The sequence below is a fragment of the Lycium barbarum genome, chromosome 4 (assembly GCF_019175385.1).
Source record: "Lycium barbarum isolate Lr01 chromosome 4, ASM1917538v2, whole genome shotgun sequence".
In the NCBI taxonomy this organism is placed as follows: Eukaryota; Viridiplantae; Streptophyta; class Magnoliopsida; order Solanales; family Solanaceae; genus Lycium; species Lycium barbarum.
In genome coordinates, this window is record NC_083340.1 from 125965189 (window position 1) to 125980609 (window position 15421).

Consider the following 15421-nt stretch of genomic DNA (forward strand, 5'->3'; position numbering starts at 1 on the left):
TAGCTCTTGCCTATAAGACAGGAGTTCAGGATATTTCAAAACAGTAAATTGCTAAACGGACCACAAGTTCTGCTTTATAGGCAAAAGTTAGAACTTATGACTAATGGGCAATAAGAGTTCTTCCCAACGAATTTTTTCAAGTTAAGGTCATTTTTGAAATATTTTGTTTAGTGGGGATAAAATTTCAAGACCGGACACTTTTGGTGACACACGCGTCATTTCCTGAGGAAAAAGTTGAACTAAGGCTATCAAAATGAGCCCAAAAATAAATGAACCTCCATATTTTCATGGGTTGGGCTCAAGATAATTTATTACTAGGCTAGATTGTAACCCCCTAGCAACGGTAGTAAAAAAATCGTAGAATAAGATAATCAAATACGAATCCAAAATTTCAAGAGAATTAGTGCATCATTAATTTTAAGATAAGATGTAAACTTTTATAGTGACAATAACTTGACAAGCAAAAGATAATTAATACTTGGCGGGTAGCCACAATGTCAGGACCTTTTGGGCCCTTGTATTTTGGGCATTTTGATTTTGCTGGTTTGCTTAACAGGAAGAGGAAACATGAACGAAGAGGAAGGAATGGGATGTCGATTTGGCCTTTGCGATGGTGATTTAACGATTTAGGTTTTAGACAAATAGAAAGCCAACACCAATTAAACTGAGATTTTTTTGGTTTGGGATAAATTGAAATTAGAGAATAATACTATAACAGAGAGTAAATATTAGGGTGGAGAAAACTCAAAGTATTCCAACTTCCAAGTTATTAACTATAGGAACAAGAGCTTTTACTTTAGAATACACAAAGGAAAAGAAGAAATCGTGTTTGTTGTTCCGCGTATTTGTTACTCCATCCATTTCAAATTATTTATCTTATTTTTCTTTTTAGTCCGTTAAAAAAAGAATGTCTCTTTCCTTTATTGACAATTCTTTAATTTCAACTATCCACATGTCATGTTTAAGATCACAAAATTAAAGGATATTTTGGTACATTTTATATATCTTTAGTTTAAGATCACAAAATTTAATGATTTTCTTTACCTTCTTTAACTCTGTGCAAAGTCAAAATCAGACAAACAAATTGAATCAGATGGAATATTAGAAAAGGGAAAGAGAAAATTTAAGTTTAGAGATAAGAAATTGGTTAAAGGAGGGAAAGAGGAACTTAAGTTTAGAAATAGAATAAAAAAGGAAAAGGAAAATGTATAAGTTTAGATGAAACAAAAGGAAATCAAGAAATAAAAGAAAGGAAAAGAACGCTGCTTTAGAAAAAAAACCGTATAAGAACTCTGCTTTAGAAATTAAAAAAGAAAAGCAGACGCAAAATGACAGCAAGTGAGATTCAATATCTCAACCTTAAGGGATTAGGACCAGCGCTCAAACTAGTGCACCACTCAGTCTCTTTTGATTATGGGTGCCTTCAGATAATATTAGATATATTTTAAAAACTATATATATAATATACCGAGTTTAGTCGGGTGACCATAGATTCACGTGACCCATTTTTATATATAAATTCGCAACAAAGATAATGCTAGCATAATAGTAATAATGCTGATAAGGAAACAAATAGATACTCCATATTAGAACTCTCTCCACCACTGCAAAGAGAGACACTCGACTACTTACTAACCGCCTACCCTAACCCTCTTAATATATGTACATATTTAATGAATTTCTTAATACATATACATTGTTGGAGCAAAAATTATTGCGTTCGGCCGAACCCGTATCTGGGCTTCTACCTATGCCTCTAACTTCCAATCAAATGCATTAGAACCCCCATTGCCATGATAAGTTCAATGAGATATAGCACTGGTAATTTATGAATTTCCGGGCTTACTTATTACTAAGGTAATTACAACAGTATTTTACGATGTAGGGCCTGTTGAATTTAATTAAACAATAACTTATGTTCAAGTTTTGAGCTAATAAAATAGTTACGATTTTGTATCGAGGTATGGTAACTACAACACTAAATTACAATACATTAGCAATTTTCAATAACGTATTACTACACATGTGAATTACTGCAGTAAATTACAACGTAGATCCTGATAAATTCAATGAGCTATAACAACAGTAATTTATGACAATTTTGAAGCCATATGTAATTTACCATTTTATTACTAAATTCAGTAACTTATTACTATACATGTAACCACAACAGTAATTTATGAGTTGTTGTGGTTACTTTTTTTTTTTTTTAATGTAATTTACTCCTTAAGGAGGCGCAATCCTTTTATTTCATCAACAAGGAGAGGTACACAGATTTGAGGTTGGGAAAACCAGACCTCAGCAATCGTTTACAGAAAATCTGGAAACTTAAGCTACCTAAAACAGGGGGGTAAAACTCCCAGATGCAAAGGTGAAGTTCTCAGATACTTTAGCTACATTATACATACATGTTCTTCCTCTGTTTGTGTCTGATGGAAGCCACATTGTCTTTTTCCAGAATGTAAGTCCTGACTGCCTCTTTTGGAAGATTCTTTATTTCAAAGACTATTTCTTCTTGTCCATTCATACTCCACTTAGCCAATGCATCTGCGACTTGATTTGCTTCTCTGTAACAGTGTTGAGCAATGTAGTTTGTCTGAGAGAGCAATTGTTTTATTGTATCAATAGAGTCTTGTAACTCCCAAGCAATGTTGATATTTCCTTCTAGCATGTTGATTATGATGAGAGAATCACTTTCCAGAATTATGTTTCGAAAGCCATTAGAGTTGCACCATTTCATTCCATATAAACCAGCTTTAGCTTCTGCTAGATTACTACTTCCCTTTCCTAGGAATTTTGCAAAAGTCATGATGAGATTCCCATTACTGTCCCTGACAATACCTCCAGCTCCAATATCATCCTCACAATTGTGACTGCCATCGGTGTTCAGCTTAATCCAGTTCAAAGGTGGTCTAATCCACCTTACAATTATGCAATCAATTTTGTGAGACATATGCATAATTTGTTTGCAAAGTTCATGCCAAGGCCATTTCCAGTGTTTGTTATTGTTAGTCTTTGAGACTAACCATCTGATATGATAGCTTACCTGGTAAATAACCATAGCCTTTGAGACTTTTGATTTGCCATATCTGTTTGAGCACCTTGATTTCCATATTTCCCAGAAAATGACAACATGAATTACTTTGAGAAGATCTTTGTGTAGACCATTTTCAGCTTTGACAGACCACCATTTCATCAACAAAGTCTTAAGGTATTGTGTTCCCCTGGAATTCTAGAGGGATTCTAAACAAATTCCATATAGTCCTAGCCAGCTCACCATCCAGGAAAGTATGATGAATAGTTTCATCTTTGGCCTGCAAACAACAACAACAACATTTAGTATCAACATCAATTCCTATCCTACTAATAATGTTATCAAAAGGTAATTTGTTTTTAAGCATTTTCCAAACTAGAAAAGACATTTGAAAGGGATATATTTGTGCCAAATTTTGTGGAGAATTTGATCAGTGTCTTGACTCTGTCTGATGATTCCCCATGCAGAGGAAGTTGAGAATTTTCCATTTGGAGAAAGCATCCAAACAGGATTATCCGGTAAATTCATGTTTCCAATAGGAATTTCCAGAATAAGTTCAGCAAGATATTTTGGCAGATGGAGCTGTTCTATGTTCCACAAGCCATCTTCTATGATATCATTCACCATGTGGTTTCTGCCAATGTCATTATGAGAGATAACATGGGCTAAAGCCCCCAATCCTGTCCAGTTGTTCCACCACAAATTTGATGAACCTGAGTTGATTTTCCAAAGCATTTGCTCCTCCACTTTATTCTTTACTTCCAGAATACTTTGCCACGCATGGGATAAGCTTGCTCTCCATCTATTGGATGTGCAAGTCTAGAATATTTGATTAATTCAACCCATAATGTTTTTTTAGTTCTAAACCTCCACCATCTTTTCGTTGCCAGAGCTTCACTGGTATCCTGTGGTTACTTATTACTATAGATAAACAGTAATTTACGACCTAGGGCTTGTTGAATTCATCAAACAATAACATGTTCAACTTTTGAGCTAATAAAATAGTTATGACTTTGTATCGAGGTATGATAACTACAACATTAAATTACTACATGTGAGCAGACTTCAATAACGTATTACTACCCATGGCAATTACCGCAGTAAATTACGACCTAGGTCCTGATTAACTCAATGAGCTACTACAACAGTAATTTACGAATTTCTGTGGTTACGTATTATTACAGGTAATTACGAAGAGTAATTTACGACATTGGGCCTGATGATTCAATAAACAGTAACTTATATTCAAGTTTTGAGCTAATAAAATAGTTACAACTTTGTGCCGAAGTATGGTTAACTAAAACATGAGTTTACCATATTAGCAGCCTTTAATAGTTTAGTAACACATGGTAATCACATAATAAATTACGACCTATACACTCGTACAGTCAAAATACATTATCCCATTAGTCAAAGCACAAATAATAACAGTGAGCAATACTTTTGGGAATAATTTAAAAAACTCTTGCTTTAATATATTCAACCAGGATTAGCAGAACTCTATTGAAGCAAGAGTGTTAATTATTCCCCAATTATTGTTCACTGTCATTATTTGTGCTTTGACCAATGTGATAAATTAATTTTACATAGTTGAAACAAAACATTCAGATAAGTGTTACATAAAAAACGTGACTACTAGGTAGAGAATAGCAGGGTGAGAAAGAAAATTGCTAAATACTTTGAATTACTTGATTCAATACAAGCACTGGATCTTGAGGTACTAAAACTACAAATGTTCCTAAAGGAAAAGAAAGACAACTCGCGGATGTGAGGAAAGAGTTCAAACTTAATCAGAAGCCTCTCAATATAATGGAGCTTAAAATACAGAATACTCAGAGAGGGTTCTTTCCTACATTATCCTTAACAGGGTTCTTTTCTACAAAATCCTGAACAATCGAAAGTCGATAGGGTTCCTCCACCTTGAACCATAACCAAAAGAGATCTAGATTATCGAATGAAATATGCTGCCTAAGTACAGGGAAATATTCCGCTGACACTTTATGTTTATTCATAAGGTCCCCAAGACTTACAAGAAACGCAACCTGCTCCTCCAGCTGTGGCTTCCCCTCAGGACTAGTAATAGACGGCATCCCACTATTTGAAGTTGACGCTGAACGTGTGGACTGGCAACTTGAACACATAAAACTTGACCCGTTTGGTCCTTCCAATATAGGAGGACCCATGTTAGCCTTGGCAATTTCAACTGCAAAAATCTCCTTCCAGATTTTATAAGATTTGGGCCCTTTCTTTAGAAATTTTGTCTTACCACAATGGAGCTGTGAAAGAAGACAAATTAGGAAAATGTATAGAGTAAAAGCTTAACACTAAAAATATTGTAAAACTAACTTACATGACGGTTAGACTGCCATATGGCTTCACTGCAATTGACCGTGTTAGAATCATAGTTCCAATCAAAACCTTCAATGTTCAAAAGTCTTGAGAAGACAATCACATCCTTTTTAATTGCGCCGTAGATGCTTAGGACTTTCTTTCTAGTAAAACTATGTGTAGTCTCCTGATTGTATAGACGAGTAATATCGTCCCAGTTCAGGGGTGTCAGGAGATTTCCCTTACTTCAACTTCGTGGTATAACGTCTTTATCAACCACTTAGTCGTGTTTTCCTCTTGTTCTGTTGTGATGTTGCTCATTCTTTTCCGCTTCTAATATAGGCAACAACAATAAATTATGAACTTGAAACTATTGATGTTCATTAATGCAACTAACACAAATGCAAAACATAAAAAATTACCTTGTTTAGAGGTACAGGATTATTTGTTGATAATGTGTCTGAAATCTCAGGGACAGATGTTGCATTAGAATTAAAGGACGATGTAAGGTATACCTCCTGAGCAGATAAGAGCATGTTGAGTTACAACATATGCTAAAACATACTAGTAACTTAGCACTCTAAATTACTAACACAGTAAATTTCATATAAATGCTTCGTCGCTTAAAGCGGTGAAGCAAGATGAGGCGAGGGCCATCGCTTGAGCGAAGCCATGCGCTTCAGATAAATGTGGGCTTCAAAAAGGGACACTCAAAAGTGTCCCTATGAGAAAAGGATGATTCTTTGAACCTCAACTTTGAAGAGTCGGATTAATATTGGCATTATTATAAATTGAATGTCAAAATTTGATTTGTATAGCACTACTTTCATATGTATGTGGCATTTTTTTAATTTCTGTAAATAGTGCGCTTCACTTTAAAGAAGCGTGCTTTTCATTTCTCGCTTTTCGCTTTTAGCTCAATTGACCTTATCGCTTCTTTGCGCTTTTAAAAACACAATGCACCAAATGACTACTTATATTGTACTGGTGCAAGATTCTCTCTTTGCCATAACATAAACCTTGCAACTTCACCTATGACCAGCAAATGCCATTACCAACATCTACTCTACTTATGTGTGTCTATCCATTTAGCAATTAAAAAATTGAAGAAAAAAAAAAAAGTCTAGCAAGTGTCAATAATTCAATTCTTGCTGTGTGCAATACAGTGGCAGAAGCAAAGATGTTTTTTTTTTTTTTTTTTTTGGTTTTGTTTTGTTATTTCAGCCTCTTATGTGAGCTAATGTTTTCCTTTAACTTCCTCCTATTTATTTCATCTCTATAGCTTGATATATAACAAGATAAATTGATGCTCAACTCACAGGTTGAGGTCGCACTCCAATCAAACAGAAACAGTGTAAGACCATTTAAAGCTAAAGTACCATGATCATCTAAACTGAGACTCATTTCAACTCTTTCTTAATCTAGAAATAAAAGGGAATAGAGGTCATATTGACTAAACTAATACCTCGTTAAGTCCTCGAGTTAAACTTATTAGGATCATTCAAGAATTTCAGGCTTCAGAAAAGGAGTGAACCCGAATTCTAATTTAGGAATAAAACTACTCCCTCCGTCTCAAATTATTTATCGTTTTAGAAGTTCAAGACACAATTAATTATTTTTTCTCATTTTACCCATAGTAAAATTCTGTTATTAATGAAGATGACACATAAATAAGTTAAACATTTAATGGAGAGAGAGTATCACTCAAACATAAATAAAGGTAAAGTTAGTCAAATACCCCTCATAATTATTATTTCTTAAGGGGCGTGTAAAACAAAAAAAACGACAAATAATTTGAGACTGAACCAGGACTTAAGAAATACTCAGGTCTTAGCTTCATTAACAACCATAGACAGTAAAGAAAACAGAGAACTCAACATTACATATTTAACTAAGTCCCACTTAAGATAGTAATCAAGGGAAGGACTGAAATAAATTAAAGTAGAAGAGGAAAAGGAGAAGAGCACACTTGAACCTCAAGACTACATCTAAGGACCCGTTTGGCCATGAGAAGTTTTTTGCTTTTTTTTTCGGATTTTTTTTTCACTTTATTTGAATCAGCTTTAGCCATGAAAATCCCAAATACAACTTCTTGGAAAACATCTAAAAACCCAATCTTTACTTTTTTTATTTCATTTTTTTCACTTTCATTACATTCAAAAACCAAAATATTCTTTACAAGAACTATAACCAAACACAACTTCATCTTGAACTCCAACTTCAAAATTCCAAAAACAAGTGAAAGATATTTGGTTTCCACGGCCAAACGCCTTGAAAAGAAACTAACTGCTTGAAGATACTTAACAAAGTAGGATGAGAGAAAGAAACTAGTTCTTGTTATAAAAAATGTGAAGAAAGGCAGTTAAAAAAGATTTGAGATAAAGTAGGGAATCGCAACAAGAACTTAGACATACATCAAGCTAATATTTTGATAGCTTAGTTTATTAACAAGTGATCTTGATTTGGTTAAGAAGATTCATTACTACAGTCATGTCTTTTAAGAAGATATATAAACTGAGATCCTAATAACATGGTTTCTAAACACAATCTTAACATAACTTTGCACCCTCAAATCTGTTTATTAGACACACCAACAGAATTGTTTTACACCAAATTTCTTCAAGCAAAGTCTCAAAATCAGAATCTAATCCAAATTATATTAGCTAAGGTAGTTGTCGAAAATTTCAGGCCGCACACTTATCCAAGCAGAATTAATTAACTAACAGGGTTACTTATTTATGCCCTGAACTAAAGGACAATTATGTTTCATCTTTTCTTACGCCAAAGCAGAAGATAAATACACACTACAAGAAAAAAGACATTTGCCAACAAAATTTATTGTTGCCATAATATTGACTATTGTTGCAAAAAGTATTTTTGGCAATAACAGTAGTTTTTGTTATTGCATAAACTTTTCTCATCGGCTGTTACTGCAACGATGTGCAACAATTTTATTGTTGTTGTCAAAAGTACTTTTTGCAACAATATATGGCTATAAAATTAAATTGTTTGGCAACAAAAAAAGTTCATTCTTAAAAGTTTCATCATATATGCCAACAATAAAACTAAATCGTTGCCAAATGTTGAATTTTGCCAACAATATTATTTTTATTGTCAAAGAATTGTTGTCATTTCTGTACTTTCTTGTAGTGATAATATTTGCATAATGAAAATAAATGTTGGAATTAAACCAAGATTACTACTCCAAAGTTGTTTAGGATTGGTATTTGGTATTTATTTAATTCATACTTAGTTAGGATTTATTTGTCCAGTTTATATTGGAATGAGTTTTCTAGTCCTAGTGTATGTTGGTTTTCTAGTATTATAAATAGGGATGATCTGTCACATATTTTAATTGTAGTGAGATTCAAGAGTTTTGAGTTATTAAGTAAAATCTCCTACCTTCTCTTTCTAGTTTGATATATTTCTTCTATATAGCCATTGTTGAGTCTTCCGCTTGTGCTTATATTATTCCTTTGAATATTTTTATTTCCTTTCAAATTGGTATCAGAGCCTGTGTGAGATCTGATCAAAGCCTCGTGTGAGATCCGACATATATAAAAGAATATGAATATTCCATATTTACCGGATTGTCCTGTTTTTGTGTTTGATGGGAAAAATAATTTTGAGAGTTGGTATCAACAGATGAAGAATTTCTTCAATGTTGTTGGACTATGATCCATTATTGATGAAGGGTTCGTGGAACCCCCAGAAGGCACAACATTGACTGGTGAAACAACTACACAATTGGAGAAAAATATGCAATTGAATTATAAGGCATTCTACTACCTCAATAGCAAAGTCCGATTACATGTATATAACAAATATTTGCATGCAAAAGAGGCTTGGACAATATTGGTGAAATCATATAGGAGTGCTGCAGATGTGAAGAGAGAGAAACTTCAAGAGCTTTGGAGACAATATAAGTTGGCCCAGAAGAAACCAACAGAATCTGTCAAAGAATTTTTTACAAGAATTATAAAAATAGTTAATGCTATGAAGGCTAATGGAGAAGTATTGGAAGATGTTAAAGTTGTTGAGAAGATATTGCAGTCTCTAAGATTAAAATTTCACATTAAGAAAACAATTATTGAGGCCACCCAGGATCTTAATACGTTGAGAGTTAATGATTTAGAAGATGAATTGGTGGCATATGAGATATCATTGAATCAGCAAACACATAAGATAGTGGATGAGGCATTGCAAACAAAGGATGAACCAAAAGATAAAGAAGAGTCATCGAATCTGGCAAAAATAAATGAAGAAGGCCAGAATTTAGAAATTATGGAGAAAAGATGAGAAAGTAGAGGTAATTTTTGTTGTGGTATAGATGTCTTTGATTGCAATGCAGAATTCAATAATGTTCAAATTGATTTATCAATGATTTCTGGGATAGCTAAAAAGGACAATTTGATTGGGACTTATGCTCTTTCGGTAGAGGCTACTAGTGTTTTAAGTAATGAAATATGTAATAGACATGATTGGTCTATACAATGTGAGGCTATTGAAAAAGGAATAGACGTACCCGCCATCACCACACAAGAAAAATTGTTTGAAAGTATTGAAGATGAATCTAGTGATGAAAGAAGCAAAAGAGTTCATTAAGAGCAAGTTTTTGATGATCTACCCAAAATTGAATCAGAAATAATTAAGGGTCCAGATCCACAAGTGACGTGCATGATTTTGGATATTGAAGACGCAATCAATTTTGAACCATTATCTGAGATTGTATATTTTGAGGAGCTTGAAGAAAAATTATTTGTTGATGATACTGCTCTACCACCTATTGAAAGGTCAACTAGAGTCGGATGGCCACGCAAGACCAAGTACAAATCAAGTGAAGAAATAGATGATTTCAAATCGAGACGAGTTATTGAAGGATACAAAAAGAAGAACAACAATTCTCATGATATTTTGAAGATGGAGAAAGTGAAATTAACTTTGAATCTTGTTGAAGAGAAACTGAAGCTGACTAAAGATGGCACTCGCAAGTTTGTCGATGTGCGTACTTCAGGAAACTGTTCGAGAGTCTGAGGTGGTTGACTTCTACAAGATATGATACTGTTAAGGGCACGCTCAAGTTTGAAGATCTTGGTTTAAGGGAGGCTATGTTGAAATTAAGCCAAGATTACTACTTCAAAGTTGTTTAGGATTGGTATTTTGTATTTATTTAATTCATACTTAGTTCGGATTTATTTGTCTAGTTTATATTAGAATGGATTTTCTAGTCCTAGTGTATGTTGGTTTTTTAGTATTATAAATAGGGATGATCTGTCACATATTTTAATTGTAGTGAGATTTAAGAGTTTTGAATTATTAAGTAAAGTCTCCTACGTTCTCTCTCTAGTTTGATAAATTTCTTCTATATAGCCATTGTTGAGTCCTCCGCTTGTGCTTATATTATTCCTTTGAGTATTTTTATTTCCTTTCAATAAAACAAGCAAATCTTGAACTCTACACCAAAGAAATGAACATAGCTTAATGCTCATACATATTCAGAAGCAACTTGAAAGGCAAACCATAGGGGAAAAAAAGTAAAAATAAAAGGGAGAAATGGGTAAACCTGTTTAGAGTAAAAAATGATGAGCTTCTCGTCTAGAATTGGACTATCAGAGTCATAAAGGGTGGTTTGTTGTTTCCCTTCTGTTTTCCCTCTTGCTTGGTTTATGGAGTTATAATGTGTGGAAGTTGTTTCTGGTTTGTGGACTGTGGTGATGTATGGCGATTTAGTTGTGAACATTTTTGGATGAGAATTTGATTCATGTGTAACCAGGTTACGCTTCCTTGCAGGCTTGCACCATGGATAGCCTAGCAATAAGTGGAAAAGGGATGAGCTTCAAATAGCTTCTTCAAGAAGCTTTGTAGGTTCTATATTTATAGTAAAAAATGATGAGCTTGCAGGGTTTCGAATTTTGAAAACTATATAGATATACTAGGGAATAAATTTCTTATTTATGAAATGAAAATTTTAATGTATCCAAATACAATTTTAAAGATCCTTTTTTTTTTTTTTTTTTTGCAGTCAATTGTCAAATAACAACGCACAAATTCTCTTCAATAGTAGTATCCGGTTTAACTGCAAAACTGTAGTTGGAATAAAGAAAACCTCCAGTACATTTGGTCTGCAAACATTAAGACGGCCAAGAAAGAAATTCCAAACAACTAGTGTACTTAAACAGCAATTCAACAACCTAATGAAAAGAGTGAAGAATCTAAGAATCAGCAATGGTGACCTCAACTTCAACACCAGGTTCAATGGTGATTGAGGTGATCTGCTTGACAACATCTGGTGAGCTGAAAAGGTCAATCACACGCTTGTGGACTCGTAGTTCAAACCTGTCCCATGTATTTGTGCCTTCTCCACAGGGAGACTTCCTGGTGGTAATGTTAAGAACCTTTGTGGGCATTCGCACAGGTCCCTTTACCCTGAGCCTTTTGTCCTTAGCACCACGAACCAAATCAGCACACACTTTTTCAAGATTCTTAACGTTTTTGGAAGAAAGAGTGATTCTAATCTTGGAAATCTGTTCGAGGGGCTCTTCTAGCCCTGGTTTAGTCGCCTTCATTGGTGCTACATACGCCATACTGACTTTGATATTATTTGATTAGAGAGATGTAGCCGCAGGTTCTGTTTTCTTCTTTAGGGAGAAAGTTAAAGATCCTTTTGTGTCCTTGAATTATATATAATACGGAAAAGGACCAAAAATATCCCTAATGCATGGGAAATGATTCACAAATACCCTCCATCCATCTATTGGTCCAAAAATACCCCTCCATCCACCTATTTGGTCCAAAAATACCCCCAACCTATTTTTTTTACTCAAGAATACCCCTCAAACTAACACCCTAATTTTGATGGTATTTTTTCAATTTTAAAATACCACGTGGTTTGTTTTGATTGGATACATATATATATATTTTTATTTTTTTTTGCATTTTGTGAATAAAAAAATGAAATAGGATATTATATTTTATTTTATTTTTTGCATTTCGTGTATTAAAAAACGAAATAGGATGAAAAAAAAATCGTTCATATAAAAACGAAATTGGAAAAAAAAAAATATATATATATATATATATATATATATATATATATATATATATATATATATATTTGCATTTCGTTGGTATATCTACGAAATAGTAATTGTTTTTTTGTATTTCGTTTATATCCTATTTTTTTATATAAACGAAATACAAAAAAACAATTACTATTTCGTAGATATACCAACGAAATGCAAAATAAATATATATATATATATATATATATTCCAATTTCGTTTTTATATGAACGAAATTAAAAAAAAAATTATCCTATTTCGTTTTTTAATACACGAAATGCAAAAAAAAAAACAAAAAAACATATTTCGTTGATTAATTCACGAAATGCAAAAAAAAAATATATATGTGTCCAATCAAAACAAGCCACGTGGCATTTTAAAATTGAAAAAATACCATCAAAATTAGGGTGTTAGTTTGAGGGGTATTTTTGAGCCAAAAAAATAGGTTGGGGGTATTTTTGGACCAAATAGGTGGATGGAGGGGTATTTTTGGACCAATAGATGGATGGAGGGTATTTGTGAGCCATTTCCCATACGTTAGGGGTATTTTTGGACCTTTTCCGTATATAATATAATACTCCTATTGATGTTATTTTAAAAAAGTTGGTTAGCTTAGACGATTAATTCTTTAATATTTATCCCCAAGCGCATAAGGTACATAGAGCCTGTTTGGATGGGCTTATGCCTATAAGCTGTTAAAAAAAATAAGTTGGGTAGTCTAACTTATTTTTTTGGCTTATAAGCTATTTTCAACTTATAAGCTGTTTTAGATAAGCTAAGTCAAATGAGCTCAATTATTTTTTTTGAGCTTATTTTAAGCACAAAATGACTTTAAGTTTGCCAGTCAAACACTCAAAAAAGCTAAAAAACAGCTTATAAGCAACTTATAAGCCAATCCAAACGAGCTCATAATGTTCTTTGATACAAAACGTGTATATATTGTATACCTTTTCTTGAAAAAAAAATTCTGTACTTATATTACCTTCTAATATTTTTAAAAGTCAATTTTACCCTTCAAACTATACCAGCATCATTTTTGGTTTTATATATAATACAAACAAAGGTAAAAATGCTATGGATATTATGATTTGGAGGCGTCACCTAACAAAAAGAATTAATTAAATTAAGTGTTTTAAGTCCCCTCACAAATTCTTTTGAAATTCCAATTTAATTTTATAAATTAAGCACAAGAAAAAGAAACAATCTACGTAAGATATAGGAAAGTTGCCGACACTTTTTATTTACATGAATAAACAATCTAGAAAGTTGTTAATGTGAACTACTCCATTTGATATTGACAATTCTATTCTGATTATAACCACCAAAAAATATTTACATATAGGCTAAATCATAACAATTTAAAGTGAAATATGAAAAGCCCATTTCAAAGATACAACTGTAGTCTTTATAGATTCTTTTTGTTTCAATGCATAGATAAAGAATATAAAAAAAGAATTTTATCAATTCTAAATGGTATAACTTACTTATTTTAAGCATCGATTCACAAATTACAAGTAAAATGTGTCACGACCCAACCCCGTGGGCCGCGACTGGTACCCTAACTGGGTACCCGTACATACCTACTTGACCGAATTTCGTACCACTCAGATTTTTTTTTCTTTAAATAGATGTTTACAGAATCAGGCTGATACAGATACGGCACGCGCGCGAACATATACATACCTGAACATACAGAAATTTACAGATAAGCCGATAAGGCTAACATACAGACAGATTCACAAAAATCGTACGTACCTACCAGACAGAAGTAACCCGTAACCCACATATCTATCTACAGGCCTCTACAGACATACAGAAACATATGACGGGGCAGGGCCCCGCCGTACCCAGAGTTTCCATACATACAGAATATACAGAAACAGAAGATATATACCAAAAGTGTACGCTCCGAATCAAAGGAGCTCTTCACAACAGCAGGATCAGGGCCCTACGCTGGCGGCGTGTCACCTGGTGCGTCTGTACCTGCGGGCATGTGGCGCAGCCCCCGAAGAAACGGGGGTCAGTACAAAAATGTACCGAGTATGTAAAGCAGAAACATATCAAACATAATCATGATCTGGACCGGAAGCACAGAAATATAATAGACAGGCTCATAAGCCGGACAGACGGAGTCATAGTCCCGACAGACGGACAGAATCATGGTCCGGACAGACAGAATCAGAATCCATACGGACATACAGAATCGGAACCCGTCGGCCAGATAATCCAGACGGACAGACGGAATCGTAACCAGTCGGGCAGATAATCCGGACGGACAAACAGAAGCATAACCAGTCGGACGGATAATCCGGACGGACACACAGAAGCATAACCAGTCAGACAGATAATCCAGACGGACACACAGAAGCATAACCAGTCGGACAGATAATCCGGACGGACACACAGAAGCATAACCCGTCGGTCAGATAATCCAGACGGACAGACAGAAGCATAACCCGTCGGTCAGATAATCCAGACGGACAGACAGAAGCATAAGTAGTACAGACAGACAGAATCACACATAGGGTACAGGAACGTGGTCGCCACTCCTGCCATTGGCACCACAACACGTCAGATATCAGAAATTCTTCTCCGACCTCCGTCACACATCATAACATAACCACGGTACCCGGGGGCGGACAGATAACACAGCACCCCGAGCCCGGACACATCATACTTCGTAATATATCCTCGGTAACCGGGGACGGACATATAACACAGTACCCCGGAACCGGACACATCATACTTCGGAATTCACATATGGGGCTCGGCGGCCCACCGCACGAAATACGTTCCGGCCCGGGATCCGGTGAAAGGAATCATAGCATGTGCACGAACTGATTGATGAGAAACCACATACATATAGATCGTCATACAGAATCAACAGAACAGAAGTAGGCCAACTGGCCGATCGAACCAAAGTATTCGGATAGTTTTCAGACTACGCGCCTATACGTCACTTGGGGAGGCACGACAAATTATAACCAGGACCAGATTT

The 15421-nt window shown here is 34.5% G+C and overlaps 2 protein-coding genes across 2 annotated transcripts; both read right to left on the reverse strand.

Moving 5' to 3' along the window:
- Positions 1-4695: 4695 nt before the first annotated feature.
- LOC132636383 (uncharacterized) lies at positions 4696-5604 on the reverse strand. The gene is made up of 2 exons (XM_060353228.1): positions 5385-5604; positions 4696-5310 (listed from the first exon to the last, which is right to left on the reverse strand). The coding sequence occupies exon 2, from the start codon at positions 5215-5217 to the stop codon at positions 4867-4869; it is 351 nt and encodes a 116-aa protein (XP_060209211.1). The 5' UTR covers positions 5218-5310; positions 5385-5604; the 3' UTR covers positions 4696-4866.
- A 5784-nt stretch (positions 5605-11388) lies between these two features.
- LOC132636382 (small ribosomal subunit protein uS10y) lies at positions 11389-12012 on the reverse strand. Its single transcript, XM_060353227.1, has one exon. It carries the CDS (start codon positions 11944-11946, stop codon positions 11575-11577), a length of 372 nt encoding a protein of 123 aa, XP_060209210.1. The 5' UTR covers positions 11947-12012; the 3' UTR covers positions 11389-11574.
- Between the last annotated feature and the right edge of the window lie 3409 nt (positions 12013-15421).